Genomic DNA, 22,400 nt, shown 5'->3' on the forward strand with positions numbered 1-22,400 from the left:
TTAAGAGAATTCGGCCAAGAGAGAGACAAAGGCAAGGCATGGAACAAAATAGGAAACAAATCCAAGGCTTAATGAAGCCTATGTTGGCCGAGCATCTCAAGAGGAAAAAAGAGGAAATTTGCTCATTCTATAGAAGAGGAAACTACCTTATTGAAGGTGAGACCTCTCCTATAAATAGGAGCCTCATTCTTCTCATTTGTCTGATTCCACATAAGTTAGAGATTGAGAGCTTCTCTCTCTAGAACTTGTGGCCCCCCCTCTCCTCTCTCTCTCTCTTCAATTTCGTTTTATTGTTTTGGCACCTAGGTCCTCATTTGACCTAGATTTTTGCTCTGCGACTTCAAGACTCGTTCTTAAGTCGTAGTGTTTAAAAGTGCCCACTCACTAATTCCTTTTATTTCGAGTGATTTAGTGATAGAAACCATCGTGGTTACTCGAGTTGCCGAGGAAAGAAAGAGAGACGTGCTGCGAGGAGACGAGCGTTGCAAACTTTCCAAAAGCTTCTCAAAGTTCAAGCTTCAAGAAAGGTTAGTAAACTTCTATGCTCATTATAGTTTTTAGTTATATGTACTTGCTCTTTGTCTAGGTTAGTAAAAACCGTTTTTACTTGAAAAGAAAATTTTTAAAATTCCGCCGCTTAACGAAGCGTTAAACTTTTTCTTAAACCCTAGATCAATTCCAACACCTCCCACGACTCCCCAACCTCCTGCATCGCAACCAGGTGGGACTGATCAGCAGACGCCAGGTTCCACGCCGAGTTCTACGCATGGTTCTATGGATTTCTTGCGAGACCGTCCTTACGGTAGCGGTGGAGCGAGCGGCAGCGCGTCAGGCAGCGGTGGACGAGGACGTGGAAGCGGTTCTCGAAGTTCTGGCAACTTATTCGGTAGAGGGAATTCTACTATCGATGAGTTTTATAGGAAAAAAAATTAGGAATTTATTTTTCGCTTTTTTAGAATGAATTTGTATTTTTAATTAAGAATTATATTTTCAGAATATTATTTATAATTAATTTAGAATTTAGTTAATTAATTTTTATTTAATTCTAAATTAATTTTTATTTAATTCTAAATGAATTTTGTTAATTAATTTTTATTTAATTCAGTAATTTTTTTAATTAAAAAACATATTGGGTGCGACATTGTCGCACCGAATATTGTGCGGGAACAGTATTGGGTGCGACAATGTCGCACCCGATATGAATTTACCCGCCAAGTTTATTAAATTTGGCAGGAAAACGGCTTCTGTATTTGGTGCGACATGTCGCACCTGAAAGTGTCGCACCTAAAGGGGTACTTATTAGGTGCGACATGTCGCACCCAATACCTTCTGCGACGGGTTATCCGGTGCGATGCTGTCGCACCTAATAAACTTTTAGGTGCGACATTCGTCGCACCGGATAACGTATTTTGTCCTAGTGATGGTATATGACTGATGAATTGTGTTACGGGGTTATGTATCTATAAAAGAATTGAAAGGCCGCTTAAGTTATGTTGTGATGATAAATCAGTTGTAAAGTATTCCAACAATAATAGGAGCTCGACAAAGTCGAAACATGTCGACATCAAGTTTTTAGTTGTTAATTTAAGAGTGCAAAGTGGACAGACTTACATAAAGCATTTAGGAACAAAATGTTGTCAATGGTGCCCACAAGAAGAGTAGTAGTCCTTACTTATGTACATTTGATGTAATAAAGTCTCACGAAGACTCTAGCTTGTAGCTACTGAGTCATTTATAAAAGTTGAAACATTCATTCTTCCTTGTCTGTTTAAAGCTTTATCATGATAATCTATAGTCTTTAGTCCTTAAACAAACCTAACCACAAATGTAGATTTGCATGAACAAACTCTTCATGGTTTGCTTAAAACAATATATTCGCAATCTAAGGATCAAAGGACTATTGATATCGTTACGATTGTTAGGAGAATCTATGATGTCTGGTTATGGGGCATAGAGAGTTGGAGACTCTATAGTTCTTCTAGGTATCTTCTGAAGGTACTGAATTGACCAGTGCACTTCTAGAGCAGAATAAGAACAAACCATTTAACCTCTTATGTATCGAAGTCACTACGTATGAATTGCATCATGCTTACCTCAATCCTGAAATGAGACATGTCATTTCATAGCTTACTTAGTCTCATTTGAGAAAGTCAGAGTTCGAATTCACTATGTGATTCTGAACAGGACCTATTGGTGAAATACTAAGTTATGAAGATGTCATGTGTAACTTTGTGAAGATCTCATAAATATGGAATTCATGTACAAGATTGCTGAAATGCAATGTATATCACCTCATGCTTTGTTCCTTGGAATGTGAATAAATGAACTGGCCAGTGTCCAAATTGAGTCATGACTCCTTTGGATGAATCAATGGGACTTGTTAGCTCCTCGTCAATACATTGTTTCTAACTTATTCACAAGCGACAAAGGAGTTGAGGAAATAACAGCTAGAAGGGTAAAATTGTAATTTTGTAAATTCCGACTAGCTGATGATATTCATGAAGGGTAAACGTAGATAATATTCAGTGGATCCACTCATCACAATTAAGTTGAATTTTTTAGTAGAAAATAAATTCATTTGAACCGAGAGATTCTTAGTGTCAACTCTTTAATGGAGTCAGTTGACATTAAGCTAAACTTGGAAAACATTTGTGAACTTTTGAGTCCAAGTATGTTAGCTCAATCTTTGTTCATTTGGATCCATGAGGTCACTATCACAAATCATATCGAGTAGGAATAGTTAAACTAGAAGCTAAGTCAAAACAAGAACTAGACTTACGAAAATTGTCTAAAGGGTATTTTTGTCTTTTTGACATAGGACGACATGAATGTCAAAATAAATTTTTTGGCATTGTCATATGATGACAAACGAAATGTATCACTCGGCCATGATGAGATTTTTGGGCCTTGAGGATTAATTTCATATCATGGAATTTTACTTGAAAATTCTTAATGGGCTTTTCTTATGTTGTCATGAACAAATGAAGAAATATCTAAAAACACCTTCTAGAAGGCTTGCACGTCCAAACCCAAGGAAGAGAAATTATTTTGTGCATTGATGTATGAAGATACTTGCCAAAAGAAAAAGAGGAAATAAATTTCCTTTAGAAGGAAATTGTTATGGGTGGCCAAAGGCAAGGGAGAAGCAATCAAAAGAGGAAACAAATTTGCTTCTAGAAGCGTAGTAATGGCCGTGTGAGATGAGGCATAGGAGAGCAAATATTTATGTGATATTCTATAGAAGAGGAAACTACCTTGTTGAATTTAATTCTTCTCCTATAAATAGGACCCTCATTCTCATTGTTTCTCATCCCACATAAGTTAGAAATTGAGAGATTCTCTCTCTAGACCTTGTGGCCGCCCATCTCCCTCTCTCTCTAGTTCCTTTCGTTTTTGTCTTGGCACCTAGGTTCACATTTGACCTAGTGTTTTAGCTCTTCGACTCTTAGACTTGTTCTTGAGTCATCGTGTCTAGAAGTGCCCTCACACTAATTCCTTCTTACCTCGAGTGATTTATGTGATAGAAATTTTTGTGGTTAATTACTCGAGTCCCCGAAGAACGAAGAAAGACGAGTTGCGTGGGGAGACGAGCGATTCAACCTCCACAAGCTTCTCAACGATCAAGCTTCATAAAGGTTAGTAAACGTGTAGTCGCTTTTAGATAGTTTTAATAATAACATGTGCTTACTCTTTGTCTAGATTAGTAAAATCGTTTTACTTGTTTGAAGAAAATTTTATTTTCCGCCACTTTCTCGAAGCGTTAAATCTTTTCTTAACCCTAGGTCAATTCCAACACAAACTCCATGGTAATATGCCCTCAAAAGGTCTACCATCTAAGGTCTTTCATGAACACACTTTTCTTATGGTGTTTTAAAGCTTCGGGATATCTGGATTCAGTGGGAGTTTGTTTGTTTGTTCATGCGGTGTGCTTTATGTTTTTGTGTTGTTTGTAAACACACATATTTATTGTTTCTGATCAGAATTATGACATTAGTTTGGTACACTTTGCATATTGAGGATAAAGTTTGGTCTCTTTAAAATCAAGTAGGACCTGATAAATTGGATATGAATAGACCACCTTGCATATAATTTTATCTACCGCATATTGATATATGTGACCACTGATATGTTTAGTTGTGATTAATCTAATGAAAACAACTTTGATCTTATATTGCATAATCGATGGACGAGATTGTAATATGTCACATCATAATATGACAATTTTTTTTGGCGCGCTAAGGTTGACACATTTATTTTATACATGTGTAGTCCAGTGGGAGATTGTTAGAATATTTTGGCACTACTAATGTCATTAAATATAGGAGAAATGGTGGCAAAAATACTCAATGTTTAGACAAAACACTACTTATATACTCATCCTTTTTTTTCTTGGACAAAAATACTCAAAGTTTCAAATTTAGTTGGACGTAAATACTTCGCCGTTAAAAAATCTGTTTGAACTTAAAGGTCCGAGCAGTAACGGACCCACTATAACGTAACATGTGGTATTTTTGTCAAAGAAAAAACTTTGAGTATATAGTATTTTGACCAAACATTGAGTATTATTGCCACCATTTTCCCTTAAATAAGTATGTTGGGTTATATAATTAATTAAGTCAAAATTGATGTGGTCTAAGTCAGAATAAAGTTTGTGGCTTAAGGATATAGTTGTCACGATAATTATGTGGATACAATAAGTGCCAATTCTAATTTGATGAAGGGCAAAATTAGAAATAGACAATAGTTATTAGTAACTACCTGGTAGTTATTAATAACATGCTTGGTCCCTGATTGCAGTACGTATCTTTTTTTTTTGTATTTCCATCAACAAGAATACTCTAGACTCAAGCAAACTGCAATTGGATAACCATAACTATCTTCTGCATTCAATCCAATGAATTCGGGTACGTTTCCGCTATTAAGATCTTTGGTTTTATTTTTCTTGAATTGAATTGAGACTAAATTAGAGATTAAAATGCTTACACTTTAAGATAGAATATTCTTATAAATTAAGAATATGCAATGAGCTTTTAGAAGCGACAAAGTCTCTTTTAAAGGTCCAATTGTTGCTGTTAATTATCGTTTCTAAAAATTCTCTTATTAAAGAAAATGATATTCTATTTAAAAACAAATGGTTAGAAAATAAAATATTAAAAATGACTAAATTTAAACAAGGGTAAATGGGGAAGAAAATTGTAGAATGAGAGAGAGAGAGAGAGAGAGAGAGAGAGAGTCTCAGAAAAGAAAGAGAGAGTTCCGAGATACCGAGAATATATTCTACTTGTTATTATGAATAATGAATTTACAAGTATATATAGAGTTACAAAGAAAAATGAATTAACTGGGAAAATTTCCGACTAACTACATCGAAAAAGACAAGGTGATAAATATACACAACTTCCGGTATTATAGTCCTAACATCGATGGTGATTCCGAGCGTGCCAATCTGGACTAATTGGCTAGGAAGTGTTGGTGATTATAGCACCTTGATAACCATATTAAGTGTGGAAAAGATTAATTACACTAACAAGAGCGAATTAATATTGTGGTTATCTAACAAGATCTAGATTTACTTATTAATTATTCATGAAAGCAATGTCAAGCAACCAATAAGAGCTAGGTTCAGAGATTCAGTAATACTTACATGTTTCGCATCAGCTACTGAACCTTTAAGCTTTGACTCCCCCGTCTTCAGTCTTAAAAGACTATCTTCAAGCTTTAGCTCCTCGACGCTCTGAACTCGTCAGTGATGACACAGTAATCTTTCGAGACGTAATCTTCGAGACGAATAAGAAAGATGAGTGAGCACAGTCTTTATCTCACTACGATCTAAAACGAGGTATTTAGATCGCACCGTATTTATGGGATTCGAATCACAGAGTTCCAAGAGAGGGAGAAGGGCGTCGGCCAAGAGAGAGATGGATAGCTCTTAATCAAAAATTCTGAAGCACAAAAGTCTGTATATTGCCTTCTCATGAACCTCTATTTATAGTAGTGGAAAAGATATATTCTTAGTAGTTTCCAAAATATATTATTTCGTTTTATTATGTTCACACTAGTGAATCAAAGCTTGGCCTTTGTATCTCATCTCATGAATCCTACTTTCTCTCTTAGCCATAAGATCAATATCTATGAGATTTTATTTTCTGTTTAACTAGAGAATATTTATTAATGAGATAATAAAGGAAATATCTTATTTCCTTTTAAATATTATTCTCTGCTAATATTCATGAGAAAGAATAAAAGATAATATCTTATTTCCTTTTAAATATCATTCTCTCATAGTATTCATGAGAGAAAATAAATGACAATATCTTATTTCCTTTTATATATTATTATCTCTAAAAATTCATGAGAGAAAATAAAGGACAACATCTTATTTCCTTTTAAATATTTTTCTTTCCTTTATTTAAACAACTAAAGAGAAAATATTGGTAAATACCAATATGGCATGGACGAATTTTGGCACACAGCCAAGGGGGAATTGGCGCAAATCCCAATGCCCGAAACCCTAAGAAATCATCCACCTCATTATGCGCAAGGCCCAATTGCTTAAAACCCAATTAATTATTTATTTACTTGATCCGACAATAAACAAATAAGTAATTGATTAATTATTTGCTTGATCAAACAATAAATAATTAATACTACCATAAATAATTATTTAATTCTGCAAATACCCATATGTCAGAATTGATGCTGTCAATCACAATTATAGCTAGTGAGATTATAATAATGAAAACATTATCATTCGACAGTTCTTATTGTGGAGGTTAAAAATCTACTTTCGAAAATATTATCTCATATTGGGCTTCAATTCATACCGAGCCCATTATTATCTTTGCAGGTCGGACCGCATATCAGTCTTGGGCCCAGTTTGACTTCGACAAATCGGCCCAAGATCAGCTATGTTCCAGATCGGCCCAGACCTAGTCACGTCTTCCAGTTCGACCACGTCGTCCTAACCAGAAGAATCGGTCAATCAAAGAGAAATCGCGTCACGAAGACCGGGTCCAGGACCAATTCAACCCCGACAATATGAAACGGATCAAGCAACACGTGTCTTCAATAAAGTAGTCTTGCCTCATCTATAAATAGGGGATCAGATGTGTATTTGCGGACACAAGTTCAGAATTTATCTTCCAGAATTATTGTTTCAGTATTATTGTTTTTAGTGCCGAATTCGCCTACAAGACTTCGTCACTTCGTCCTATTGTAATTCATTTTCGTGATCGATAAAGTTTATTAATAATTTCCTTTTATTATTGTCTTTCATCTTTGAATAGTTTCTTATACGACGTCTTCTGGAACCCCGATAAAATATATATCATATATTAGCGTTTTAATATTTGTGATTGTCGATCGATTCAAAAATCGACATCAACAGTTTGGCGCCGTCTGTGGGAAAATTCAGAAGGACCAACTTCGAAAGAAACGGTTCATAAAAAAATATTTCGTCATGTCTTCCACTCCGACTCACTACGAATCTGGAGAGGAGATCCCTCCGGGGATCAGGGCAATCCTGGATATGTTGACCAAAAAAATAGATGAGCAAGCAGAGACCAACCGGGCTCTTAATGACCGGTTGAATACTCTGTCTACTCCTCAACACACTCCGGACCCTCAGGCAGGATCCGGAGATACGACCGCCTTTAAATCTGCTCGTCAAGCGGCCTCGGCTGCTCAGACAAGCCGGACTCTCCCTCCCGGAGTCCATCTGGATTTCTCTGGGATCCAGGTCACCCAAGGAACAGACCAGTCTCCCGGCACAAGCTTCCAGCTTGGGGGGGGCTGCCAGTGAAGTCGCGACAGAAGTCACGATCGGCCCTTCCGGTCTCCCTCCGCCTCCCCTAGGGGGAGCACCATCCGGGTCTTTCCCGACTAATGCGGGATCTCGCCCTTTGGCGACCTATCGAATGTTCACCCCCCAACGTTTTGGTGGGATGAATCGGACCCATCATAGCCCGGTCGAGGCCACCGCGGTCACACTTATACGTTCGGGACCTCGCCTCTTTCACGAGGGCGAACCCAACATGACCGAACTAGAACAATTTAAGGAGTCAGTAACGGCCGAGCTGAGAGATGTTCACTCAGAATTTCATTATGCAACCAGCTCATCCCCAGAAATAGATCGTCTCGTTGAAGAAACGAGGATGACTCCTTTTTCCAGAAATATTACCGAACTGCAACTGGGGGATACTGGAAAGATTCGCCTTCCACGGTATAGTGGCACTTCAAGTCCGAAAGCTTTTATCTTGTCTTTCAGAGTCGCAATGGGACGGGTTATGCTCACAGAGAGAGAATTGGAGGCAGGTTATTGCCAATTATTCGCAGAAAGCTTGTCCGGGTCCGCTTTAGAGTGGTTCTCCAAACTCGAGCCGAACTCTATCAATAGTTTTGACAAACTATCGGCTGCATTCCTTAAACACTATTCGATGTTCGTGGAGGACGATCTGACCATAGCAGATTTATGCGGAATTCAACAGAAAGAGAACGAATCCTTGAAAGATTTCATGTTTCATGATCCGTTACAATGACGTGCTCTCAAAAATCTCTAACGTATGTCACGAATCTGCCATAACCTCTCTGAGAAACGGGTTAAGGCACGACTCGAAGTTGAAACTAGAGATGACTGTTAACCGTCCCCTCACGTTGGAAGATGCGATTCACAAAGCCGCAAATTATGCGAAAGCCGAAGAAGAATTCGCTTCCTATGAGAGGCAACGCATAGCGGAGAAGAAACCGTCCTCTAACACTTGGGTAAAACCTGTAAATGCTGGGGGCAACCCTCGCAGGGCCAACCCCCACGACGCTACATCTCATGCCAGAAAACCACACACCCCCCTAACTACGCCTTCAACGTCAATGAAGACATTAGGGAGGGAGGTCCCCCGGCAAAAAAATGGACGTGGGATCCCAATGCGTATTGCAGTTTCCATAAAGCTAACGGCCACGACACGGTTAATTTTGAGACCATGCGCAAGGCTCTAGCAGAAAAATACGCAAAAGGGGAACTGAAAGACGTTGATCTGGGACCCCCGCCAAAAAAGAAGGTCTTCAACAACAACAACAAAGGAAGGGGCAACCCCTCCCCAAAGAGATCGAGACCTGTTGAAGAAGGGGAACCGAATTCCCCACCGACCTCCGCAAAACATAGAGTTGACTTCATAATGGGCGGCTCGAAGTTTTGCAATGGAACGGTCAACTCAATTAAAGCACATCAAAGACAGTTAAACAACCATACCACCAAAATCAGACCAGAACAAGACGTTCAAATCTCGTTCTCCGAAAAAGAAGCCGTAGGGACAACCGATCCGCACGACGACGCACTCGTAATCACGATTGATGTATCTAACTGTGAGGTCGCGAGGGTCCTAATCGATGGAGGTAGCTCCGTAGATCTCATCTTCAAAGATACCCTGGCTAGGATGGGAGTCAGCGAAGACGAGATCGAAAGAGAACAAACCCAATTGACGGGTTTCAATGGGACAACTACTCCATCTCTAGGAACAATCAGGTTGCCCGTAAAAACAAGTCGAATTAATAAAATAGTGGAATTCCAAGTTTTATACTGTCTCTCCCCCTACAATATTATCTTGGGAAGACCATGGATACATAGGATGAGGGCTGTACCTTCAACCTTTCACCAATGTATCCGCTTCCCTATGCCTGGCGGGATAAAAGAAATCCGAGGCAATTAGGTGACCTCCCGTAGTTGTTATCTCACTAGCCACAAGCATTGTGCTAAAGCGATCAAAGAGGAACAATAGCAATTAATGAACGTGGAGTCGGCCGTGAGCGTTTCTGCACTAGAAGAACCCGACTCCCTCAATGCGACGAGTACCGAGATAACAGTCCAAGTACGGCTCGATGGCTTCGATCCTTCCAAGTGTGTCGAAATCGGAACAAAGCTCAAAGGTAGTATTAGGCGAGGATTGATCTGTTTCTTAAAACGAAACAAGTCCACCTTCGCCTGGACGACCGAAGATATGCCAGGAATTAGCATCGACGTTACGTCTCACCAGCTTAACGTCAGTCCTAGTTTCAAACCTGTAAAACAAAAAAGACGAAAGCTCGGTCCCGACAGGGCACGAGTTATCAACGACGAGGTCGAAAGACTACTCAGTGCAGATTCAATCCGCGAAGTAAAATACCCGTACTGGCTGGCAAACACTGTCGTCGTAAAGAAAAAGAATGGAAAATGGCGGGTATGCGCTGATTTCACCGATCTGAATAAGGCATGCCCCAAGGACAGCTTCTCGTTGCCTCATATCGACCAGCTAGTCGAAGCAACCGCGGGACATAAGATCCTGTCATTCATGGATGCATTCTAAGGATACAACCAAATCCTGATGCATCCAGACGACCAAGAAAAGACAGCTTTCATCAACGACCGAGGCACGTATTGCTGCAAGGTCATGCCCTTTGGACTAAAAAACGCTGGCGCCACCTACCAAAGGCTAGTCAACGAAATGTTCAAAGAGAAGATAGGGAAAACGATGGAAGTATATATCGATGACATGCTCGTAAAATCCCTAAGGGAAAACGACCACATATGACACTTAGAGGAATATTTCGAAGTATTGAACAAATATCAAATGAAACTCAATCCCACCAAGTGTTCATTCAGAGTCTCATCTGGTAAATTCCTTGGATATTTAGTTACCCAACGAGGAATTGAGGCTAACCCAGATCAATTACACGCCTTGCAAGAAATGCCTTCACCTCGTAATAGGCGTGAAGTTCAAAGTTTGACGGGACGCATCGCTGCCCTCAACCGCTTCATCTCTCGGTCTACAGATAAAGGTCTCCCTTTCTACCGGCTCCTTAAAGGAAACAAGAGGCTCGAATGGGACGACAAATGCGAAGAGGCGTTCAAAAAATTGAAAGAGTATTTATCGACACCCCCAATCTTGGAAAAACCCGTTGCAGGGGAGCCACTCTATCTATACATCGCAGTGTCTCCAGCAGCCATTAGTGCAGTACTCGTCAGAGAAAAGCAAGGGGATCAACAACCAATCTTTTATACAAGCAAGTTGTTAGTCGACGCTGAAACTCGATATCCTATTATGGAGAAGCTGGCCTTGGCCGTCATTTCCGCCGCGCGAAAACTTCGACCATACTTCCAATCTCACACCATAATAGTAATGACCTCACATCCGCTCAGAAGTTTCCTACATAGCCCTAATCAATCAGGAAGATTAACTAAGTGGGCCGTGGAACTGAGCGAATACGATATTGAGTACCGAGTGAAGACATCCGCAAAATCGCAAGTTTTAGCGGATTTCATCATCGAACTCCCGAGGGAAAGTCCCACTGTGATTGAGGTCGAAGGCACTGATGAGTTTATTGGAATTGATCTAGGGTTTAAGAAAAAGTTTAATGCTTCGGTAAGCGGTGGAATTTTAAAAATTTTCTTTTAACAAGTAAAACGTTTTTACTAACCTAGACAAAGAGCAAGCACATGTAAATAAAACTAATATGAGCATTAAAGATTACTAACCTTTCTCGAAGCTTGAACGTTGAGAAGCTTTTGGAAAGTTGCAACGTTCGTCTCCCTCGCAGCACGTCTCTCTTTCTTTCCTCGCCAACTCGAGCAACCACGAAAGTTTCTATCACTAAATCACTCAAGATAAAAAGAAATTACTGTGTGGGCACTTTTAAACACTACGACTTAAGAACGAGTCTTGAAGTCGAAGAGCTAAACGCTAGGTCAAATGAGGACCTAGGTGCCAAAACCAAAAACGAAATTGAATAGAAAGAGAGAGGAGAGGGCCGGCCAAAGTTCTAGAGAGAGAGTCTCTCAAATCTCTAAAAACTTGGATGAATGAAATGTGAAGAATAAGGCTTCTATTTATAGGAGAGGTCTCACCTTCAATAAGGTAGTTTCCTCTTCTATAGAATATCACATATTCATGAGCAAAATATCCTTCCTTTCCCACTTGAGAAACACGGCCAAACAAGGCTTCATGAAGCCTTGATTTGTTTCCTATTTTGTTCCTTTCTCTAGCTTGGCCGATTTCCCTAATGCATCCAAATGCAAAATTTTTTCTTCTTTTTCTTTTGGCAAGTATCTTGATACATTTATGCACAAAATATTCTCTCTTTCTCTTGGGTAGTAGGCGCCCAAAACATGCTCTAGAAAGGCCTTCTAGAAGCTTTTCCATTTGTTCATGACAACATGAAAAAGGTCCATTAAGAATTTTCAATAAAATTCTTATGAAATGAAATTAATCCACAAGGCCAAAAAAGACTAATATTGGCCGAGTGATACATGTCATTAAATGACCTTGTCAAAAAATTTATTGACATTCATTTCATCCTATGTCTCAAAAGACAAAAATACCCTTTTGACAATTTTCGTAAAACTTGTCTTGTTCTTGTTTTGACTTAGCTTCTAGTTTAACTATTCCTACACGATGTGATTCGTGACAGTGACCTCGTGGATCCAAATGAACAAAGCTTGAGCTAAATACTTGGACTCAAAAGTTCCCAAACCTTTTCCAAGTTTAGCTTAATGTCAACTGACTCCACTAAAGAGTTGACACTGAAAATCTCTCGGTTCAAATGAATTTATTTTCTACTCAAGAATTCAACCTAATTGTAATGAGTGGATCCACAGAATATTATCAGTGTTTACCCTTCATGAATATCATCGGCTAGTTGGGATTTACATAATTGCCATTTTACCCTTCTAGCTGTTATTTCCTCAACTCCTTTGTCGCTTGTGAATAAGTCAGAAACAATGTATTGACGAGGAGCTAACAAGTCACATTGTTTCATCCAAAAGAGTCAAGACTCAATTTGGACACTGGTCAGTTCATTTATTCACACTCCAAGGAACAAAGCATGAGGTGATACACATTGCATTTTAGCAATCTTGTACATGAATTCCATATATATGAGAACTTCACAAAGTTTACTCATGACATTCTCACAACTTAGTACTTCACCAATAGGCCTTGTTCGGAATCACATAGTGAGTCCGAACTCTGACTTTCTCAAATGAGAATACTAAGGTGTGAAAATGACATGTCTCATTTCAGGATTAAGGTAAGCACGATGCAATTCATACGTAGTGACTTCGAGACATAAGAGTTTAAATGGTTTGTTCTTATTTTGTCTCTAGAAGTGCACTGGTCAATTCAGTACCTTCGGAAGATACCTAGAAGAACTATAGAGTCTCCAACTCTCAATGCCCCATAACCAGACATCATAGATTCTCCTAACAATCGTACTGAGGTCAATAGTCCTTTGACCCTTAGATTGTGAATATATCGTTTTAAGCACACTACGAAGAGTTTGTTCATGCAAATCTACGTATGTCTCTTCGTAAGTTGTTAGGTTTGTTTATGGACTAAAGACTAATGTTTTATCATAAAGCTTCAAACAGACAAGGAGGAATGAATGAACGTTTCAACTTTTTATTAATGAATAAGCAATTACAAGCAAGAGTTTTCATGAGACTTTATTACATCAAATGTACAAAATAAAGACTACAACTCTTCTTGTGGGCACCATTGACAATAGAGTTACCCACCACGAAAATTTCAAGATTTACTTGGCGCTAAAAAGAGTGCCACAAGGACAGTTTCTCGACACCAGGTCGAGACCGCGCGAAAGGAGTGCGGACGGAAAGACGCAAAAACCACAGAGGTAAGTTAGAAGACTGAAGACAAAGTGAACACCAGACCGAAGTACGAGAGTAAGGCGTAAAAAGGTAATCACAAAGCATGATTCTAGCAGAAGCTGGAGGATGTCTACGAGTTAGAAGTCTGAAGATGAGCTAAGGTGAAGATAGAGGACGATAGTATCCAAATGCCAAAAGCCAACCCATCGATGAGGGTATCGACTTAGTGAGTGGGGGATAATGTCACAGTCGTCTGGGAGACGACTGGCCGGGAGGGCGCTGGGGGCCGTAGACGGGAAAGAAACGTGTGCCAAGCATGGTCAAATGTCCCGCATGGATGGAAATCTCCTTAGGAAGTATAAGGGGATCTCGGACGGGAGTCGAAGGCAAAGGCTGGTCACTCACGGGAGTCATGGCAAATCAGATGGCAGGATGTTGATGTCTCTATTCGGGGTACCTTTGTGTAGAGCTCTCCACCACCCGACAGTTTCAGTGACTGAAGTGAGCTTCCCGTGTATCAAAGAGGCAAGCATGCGAGGTGGGCATACATAGTCGAAGAGGACTTGTATGTTGTTCGAGTTAGGATAGGCACAGACCAGTATTGCCATGGGGGCGCGCCTTTTATCCCACACGGTGGTTATTCCATAGAGATTCCCAGGTTCCTAGTGTCGACCCCAGGGGAATCGGATTGATCATCGAATGGACATTCACGTGCCACAGATGGTAGGAATGTCCCGAGGAGTCCAAGATCCGACTCATGTCGTGGGACTTGCAGCCTGAAACGCTAACGTGAGCGAGACATGCGGATATCAAAAGGATAATAGCTAGGCTGTGAGTCAAGTTGCTCATTCGGACATCCACTCGAATAAGTTGTGAGACGGGATGTCGGAGTAAAGGACTTTGGGTGCGGGTGCCACCCTAAGTCCCATGTACGCCTACTCGGGAGAGGCATACGGTAGCCCATTGTGAAGGGAACGGATGATGACTTGATCTTGGCTGAGGCATCGCACACACAACCGAGTAAAGAGTCATGCGGGAGAGCGCTGATGTCGAGTAAAAAGTCGTCGAAAAAGTAAGAAAGATGAGGAAGACTTTGGTGCCAAATAGGTTACAACATGATAACTTGTGTCTCGAAAACTAATACCGCGACTGAGACATTTATTTCCACTCGCAATTGATTATAGAGGCCCACGTAATTTTGTTTGTTAGCTGATGATCTTTAAACTAATGTTATAATATGAACAAATACGTGGATGATGTTAGGATATTATTATTGGTGATTGATTCACCTTAAATAACCAATTAAAATGTGGAAAAGAATAATTACGCTAACAAGAGCTAATTATTAACATGGTTATTAAACAAGATCTATATTACTTAATTAATTAATCATAAGAAACTTCATCAAGCAACCATATCAGATAAAAGACGAGTTAAAGAAAACTTATAGTTTTTGGCTCATGAATCGAAAGCTTTCACAATCCGTCTTCGTCTTGAACGTACAAGCCTCCATACGATCAGATCTAAAACTCCTCCTTCAAGGACTCGATGTGATGACACCAAAATCTTCCGAAACGTAATCTTCGAGGAAGATAAGACAAAAGAGTGGGCTTCGTTATATCTCACTAGATCGGGAAATGGGATGTTTCCGATCTTTCTCTCCTATTTCTAAAGAATGGAATTGAAGCAATTCCGAGGAAAGGAAGATGAGGAAGAATCGGCCAGCTCAAGGAGAGAGAGAGGCCACGAAATTCCTTGGCAATTAGGTTAAATTTTGCTTCACATCAGCCCTCTATTTATAACCGTTTAAAATGTATCTTTATAGAATATTCCAGAATATTCTAAAAGATATTATTTCCTTTTATTTTGTTCACACTAGTGGATTAAATCTCAGCCATTGGATCTCAACAAGTGAATCTTATTTTTTCTCTCATCCGTCAGATCATCATCTAGGATTTTAGTTTATACAACAGTATAAAATATTTTGCATTTGAGAAAATCTAGGAAAATATCTTTTAGCCTAAATATAATATATTCTCCTAGATTTTCTCCTAAATATCCTCCTAATATTTAGCCTAAATATTAGGAGAGAATATAGGAAAATATATCTCCTATTTATTCTCCTATATTTTAAGAACAGAAAAACAAAAAAAAATACTGGTTACCATACCAGTGCAAAAAACGTACAACGCCGTATGGGTAGGCGATTTTTGCTTTTTCAAAGCCCAATAGATTTAAGCTCATTAAACACTTATTTACCTGTCCAACAATAAATAATAAGTTTATTTACTTGATCTAGTAATAAATAAACAGCTTTACTATAAATATTTATTTAATTCCCAAAATGCCCTTTTTGGAATTAATGTTGTCAATCACTATTACAGCAAGTGAGATTATAATAATAATACATACTATTATATTAACGTTCTTATCTGGCTTTATCGAATCCGAATTGGGGACGATGGACCTAGCAGTAGAAGCTTAACAAATCCAATAAAAAAGACGAACTAGTCATTTCTCTTTTTCGATTGATTTATCTAATCTTAGTCAATAATCCACCGTGTAAGCTAAGACTGCACTCTCCTTTAATACTAGGATAATATTTACTCATCGTGATGAGTGTCCACTGATACAGTCAGTACGTGATCAAGACCCTCCAGGTTCTGCCAGTATCGAGATAGGTCAATTTGTTCCGTTATCCATTTCTCGTTACATATAAGCCCTAAGCATCGTTGCTTCCTCAGCGAAAGATTCAACCGAACGTAAGCCAACTTCAGAAGTGTGCACAATCAATCGGTTCTAGAATCAACCCTCAGGTGAGAGAACATTAACCTTCTTTCAGGAAGGCTGGATTCCGTATCTGTAAACCACTTTGTTCTATAATCATGTCCCGAGTTTCCAAAACATCCATTTATTCAACCTTCATTGGCCTTTAATGTGATGAATCAAAGAACCCAGTAACACGACCTAGAAGTCCATGATCACTTCAGGATTAAGATCAAGAGTCACTGTGACCATCATTTGTGACCCTAGCTAGTGTGTCGTAACGGTCCTTAAACGACACATCTACAAGCAAGGTCTGTCCGGGTCGTATACTTACCACGAGTGCAGAATGCTCCCACTAAGTGATCAACCTTCACTTGTGTTCCACATATATGACTTTAGATAAGGCTTTCGAGACACATATCAGTCATCGACTAAGTTTAAGTTCACCGCTTGATCTCGGATGCCCAACATGCGATTCAGTTTGATACGGAGACTATGCATGATAGTTGTTATTGATTCTGAATGTTATCAAACCTCAACCCACTAATCATATGATATTAATAACGTAACTTATTATCTTATTTAGTAATCATCATCTTCTAGTGGGAAATATTACTAACAATTATGTCTCTTTTTAATGAGCAATTCTATTTATATTATGATAGTTATTAATTTGTGGTTTTATTTTAAAATGAATAAATGAGTACATACTAAATATAATTAATTTAAAAAAGTTATGAATTTTCTTAGTATATATATATATATATGTATATATATATATATATATATATATATATATATATATATAAAGGCACATAAACTAATTATGAATCTCAATGCAAATCAATATAGTCTACTCTCTCACTAAGAAAAATTAGACATTTGAAGGAGTAAGGTGATTTGAAAAAAAAAAAAAACCGCTTACGACTTGATTCATATTCATCCGGTCACCGATCATCAAAGTATTTTCAATTAAATGACGATTGAGCAAGATGGATCTAAGTATTTTCTTTAATCTTTAATAACTTGAAGAAAAAAAATGTTATTATGGAAAATATTATTAATATGTGATTTTAACCCAATCTTTTTTTATTTGAAATTGAATGACGAGGGCGTTTAAATTTTTAAAATGTTGATTTCATTTTTAATGAGTACAAATGATTAAAAAAAACATTAACTGACTATTAAATCATGTTTGTACTGTAGTACAACTTTGAATGAATAAAAAATTAAATAAAATTTAGATCTAGCTTCCAATCCAAGGATTGAATTTTCTGGGGAACCAGACAGGAATCGGCGAACTGGAGAGGATCAGAAGGATAAGAACATACACCGTTTTTGTGTCTAGAACCCGGTCGAACAGGACCGGATTCCTTTAGACCGGTTCCCGAGTTTAGTATATAGGATTTGAGCTTCATTTCGGGGAAACCTAACTTCCTGAGTCTGATATTGACGAAACCCTTTCCCTTCGATTTCTGTTTTATCTAGCCTAAGTTTTCTCAAATCCCGCTCTCGTTTCTTCGCAGTGCTTCCGGGCGGATCCCGTTCTTCGCATGCTGAGTTTGTCCATTTTCCAGGGTTTTCGAGAGGTAAGTGACGAGGGTTTCTGAGATTTGGGGATTTTTTCAATATTTTTTTTCAAAATTTTGTGTTTTAATCTTAGATCTTGATGATGAATTGATTATTATAATGATGAATTGATGATTATTGTCATGATTATGTTGAATTTAAATTAATTTGGGGATGATTTGATTATTGTGATAATGATTATGTTGAATTAAAATTAATTTGATGATGAATTGATGATTGTGATCATGATTATGTTGAATTAAAATTAATTTGATGATTATGTTGAATTTAAATTAATTTGAGGATGAATTGATGATTGTGATGGTGATTACATTGAATTAAAATTAATTTGATGATGAATTGATGATTGTGATCATGATTATATTGAATTAAAATTAATTTGATGATGAATTGATTATTGTGATGGTGAATATGTTGAATTGAAATGATTTTGATGATGAAGTATGGCGTTCGACTCGGCACGAAAGTATTGCAACCCCGTCGAAGGACGACAGAGTGCAAGCAAATGTAAGTTTTGCGGGCACATCATGGGCGGTGGTGGAATCACTCGTGTGAAGAACCACTTGGCGAACATGGACAAAACAAAAAGCGTGAAGTTGTGCGACAATGTTCCTCCTGAAGTAATAGTTTGGGTGACTCAATACGAGCCGACCTCTGAAAAAGTCTAGGGGGAGACAAGACTCTGACAAAGATGTAGCCGAAGAGCAAGAACTCCGTTGTGTAATGAGGAGGTCCTGAGAAGCATAAGCAGCCGAACAATGGCGGAAAGAAAAACATGCAGGTCCCAGTGGATCTTCCGGGTCTCCCGAGTTAAGAAGATCTGCTACGACCGCACCGTCGTTGTACCAAAGCAACAGTGCACGCCAGATGAGGGTGGACGAATCGCACCCCGGGATCAAGAATAGGTTGGCCAAAGCCATTGGGCGATTCTTCATTCACTCATAAGTTGCCGCAAACATGACGCTTGACCATCACTTCCTGAACATGATTCATGTTTCCGGTGAAGTGAGTAAGTCAAAATATGTATTCTCGCTTTTACAAGTATAAACTACAATCTCGTATATTTGATATATTGATCTTGTTTAAATGTAGGACCAAATGTCACAGTGCCCAGCCCAAAAGAAATTCACGGCTAGATCCTCGACGAAGGAGGTAGAAGACATGCGAGCTTATGTCGAAGAACAAAAGACCAAGTGGCAAACTTACGGATGCACCATCATGGCAAACGGTTGAAATGGACCCACGAGATTAAGCATCATAAACATTATGGTTTATTGTAATGGGTCGGGTGTCTTCCTGAAGTCAATTGACGCGTCCGACAAGATCAAGAGTGTGGAGTACCTTAGCGGGATACTCTCCGAGGTGATGGAACAAGTGGACTTGTGAATGTCGTATAGATCGTCACCAATAACGGTTCCAACCACAAGTCAGCGGGGAAGAAGCTAATGAGAAAGTACAACTTGTATTGGACCTCCTGCGTCGCACATTGTCTAGACTTGATGTTTGAATATATCAAGAAGAGGCCAAGTGTTGACAACGTGGTGAAAGCCGCTCGGTAGACGACCAAACTCATCTACAATCACGGCTACATGTTCTCCAAGTTAAGAGAGACTAGTACGGGTGAAACAGTGAGACCCGGGGCGACAAGATTCGCTCTCAACTACTTGACTCTCAGAAGTCTCCGAGTCAAAACATCACCTCTCAGGAACCTCTTCACCTCTCAATGGTGGGGGATTTGAGGTTGTTGTCATCTCAAGAGGGGAAATGGGTTACCGATAACGCTTTACAATCCTGTTTTTTGCTAGGAGTCGACGACGTGTGTGCCATATTCGAGCCCATGTACACGTATCTACGACTAGTGGACTCGGAGGTGCATCCGTGTAACGTCTCGAAACTTAAAAGATAATATGTTGCAAATTAGAGTTTTGAATGGACGTGAACCAACGTTTAACGAAAATAAAATCTCTTTAAGAGTCTATGGATAGAAAATTATGTAGTTAATTTTCTTAAGTTTATTTCCATTGATTCGGGATCTAAGTATTAAGTTTTGAGATTAAGGAACTCATTTGCAACATTAAAAGAAAAGAAACATTCTTTTGTGGAAGAAAATTAAAAGTTGCAGAAAAGGAAGGATCTAGTAGCAATTTTGGAAAAATTGCTTCAGCCTTATCCTATATTGAACCGACTCTTCTCTTCCTCCTTATCTTCTTGGACGTGTGAAACACTGAAGCAAACAGAGAAAAAAAGCAGAGCCCGAGCTCTTGAGGAAACCGACCGAGAAAACAAAAGGAAAGAAGAGAGAGAGAGAGAGAGCTTGAGCGCGAGAGAGAGAGAGAGGGAGAGAGAGAGTCTGAGCACGAGGGAGAGAGAAAGACGGACGCGAGGGTCCGAGGAACAACCACAACGCCGAGGAGAACCCGCGGTGGCTCGCCGAGGTTGCGCGCGAGGGCCGGCCTGAGTGGGAGCTTTACCGGAGTAAATTCAAGGTAAAAATCTCGGTTTCCTTCACCCTCAACCTTGGATTCCCGAATTTGAGGCTCGAATTTTTGGTTCCAATTATAAAATCAATTTGGGGATTGATTTTTAGGGTTTCGCTTCAATCAATTTGGGGCTTTTCTTTGCTCGGTTTCGGTTGGATTTTTTTGGGAGAAGAAGGAGTTGCAGCAAGGTTAAACTCGTTAAAGGTAAACCCCTTCATTTGCTTGGATTTTTTTGGACGAATTGAGGATTTTAGGGTTTGTTCATCAAATTTGGGGGTTTTCAGTTTTTGAACGTGACAAGATGTTTTTGAGATTATTAGTGATTCTTGGATTGGTTTATGTGTGAATTTATGATGGTTTCGGATTTTTGGACGAGTTTAGGTTCGGTTTTGGTTTTGGCCGTGTGAAATTTCCTGTTTTGGCCGTGTGTTTTCTTGAAAGATTTGGTTGTGAGTATTGTTGTTTTGAGTATAATTGTTGTGGAATTCGGGATCGGAAATATCGGGTTAGGACGGTTTGGAAATATGTATGACAAGCTAATGTATTAATCTTCGTTTACGAGTTTATTGTCAAGGGTCTAGGTACGGTATAGGTGGGCTACGTAGAGCCAAAAACAGCGAGTTCGGGACGGCGAGGACGCGGCCCAAGACATGACGGAGCTATTGCGCGAGTGTCGACGAGGCGAGACCGAGACAGGGTGAATGACGGCGTTTCGGTTTAGGCTCGGAGACTCGCGGAACGCCCGTTTTAAAAATTTAACGAGTCATCTAATTATTATTACCTTGTAATTATAAAGTTTAAGGTTTTTTGTAAGAATTGTTCCGAGCTAGTACGTTAGCACGTTTTAGTTGTTTTAAAGTCGGTTTCGATGTAAGTTGTAAAGAGAAAAAAAAATGGATTATCTCGTTATTATTATTAAGCTCGTTTAAGGATTTTAAGAGTTAAGACTCGATTGTGAGTTAAGGTTGGATTTTTCGGTTACTCGAGCTTAGTAATAATAAAGTTTGATTACGTTCTTTGGAATTCGGAAAGGAAGAAACGATACGTGTTTTACTAGAGTTATTCTCAGATTTCGTTATAGAAATGAGATTAGATTCTTTCAAAGGAGAACGAGCTTGCTTATTAGAATTATTTCTCGGTTTTGAGATTGATCGTGGTTTTTCGTTCAAGTTTACACGTGTTCGTATCGTTTGAAGTTTTGTTCCGAGGATATGTCTTTGGGTTCTACGATTCATTTAAATCGTACGTTTGGGTTTGAGTATTGTGGATTACTCATAGGATTCTGATTCAGGATCGATTTGATTTACTGTGATAGGACTCAAGACCGAAAGTCGTTTAGAGGGTTCACGGAGTAAGTGAACGTCTGGATTCTCGGTTTTAGTGAACGTTCGGGTTCACAGGACGAGCGAACGTCTCGTTGAAGAGCGACATAGACGCTTACTCTCGAGGTAGGTTATTATAACCCTTCTCTCCTGATTTTATGGTTTGGCCTCAAGTATATATTATTTTCGAAATGAAAATGGTTGTGAACGTGCCACGAAACCTAAACCGTTTTTAGAATATGTGGCGGAACTTCATCTCAGGATATCTGATCATGAAGTTGAGAATATTTCGATATTATACATATATCCCGTATTTGCAAAATAAAATGTTTTGTATATCCTGATAGAGCCGGAAACGTATATATATGAAGCAGAGAGTGCAATCGTATATATATAAGGGTGTGGAGAGTGCACCATTCTGATCAGAGGACTGTCACGGGTTATGTTGACAGGGGCTCAGGAAATAGTAGACATTTAAATGGGCGTAGATGCACATTTAAATTCAATTGCATTTCTTGCATTTACATTTCTAGCATCAGCATTCCGTCATTTACATTTCTGTCATTTACATTCATGCAATTTACATTCCTACAAGTTATACTTGTGCGTGTA

General features: G+C 39.0%; 1 protein-coding gene and 1 long non-coding RNA gene across 2 annotated transcripts; both read left to right on the forward strand.

Annotated features, from left to right (window-relative positions):
• Positions 1–8,628: 8,628 nt before the first annotated feature.
• LOC149395157 (uncharacterized) lies at positions 8,629–9,715 on the forward strand. The gene is made up of 3 exons (XM_089614237.1): positions 8,629–8,760; positions 8,796–9,524; positions 9,620–9,715. Exons 1-3 carry the CDS (start codon positions 8,629–8,631, stop codon positions 9,713–9,715), a joined length of 957 nt encoding a protein of 318 aa, XP_089470363.1.
• Positions 9,716–20,120: 10,405 nt separating this feature from the next.
• On the forward strand, positions 20,121–21,411 carry LOC149395158 (uncharacterized). Its single transcript, XR_016297102.1, has 2 exons — positions 20,121–20,472; positions 20,574–21,411. It is a non-coding gene; the product is annotated as an uncharacterized LOC149395158 (long non-coding RNA).
• The last annotated feature ends 989 nt before the right edge of the window (positions 21,412–22,400 follow it).

The sequence above is a fragment of the Urtica dioica genome, chromosome 5 (genome assembly GCF_054948205.1).
Source record: "Urtica dioica subsp. dioica isolate 48M chromosome 5, U.dioica_male_clone48M_v1_H2, whole genome shotgun sequence".
In the NCBI taxonomy this organism is placed as follows: Eukaryota; Viridiplantae; Streptophyta; class Magnoliopsida; order Rosales; family Urticaceae; genus Urtica; species Urtica dioica.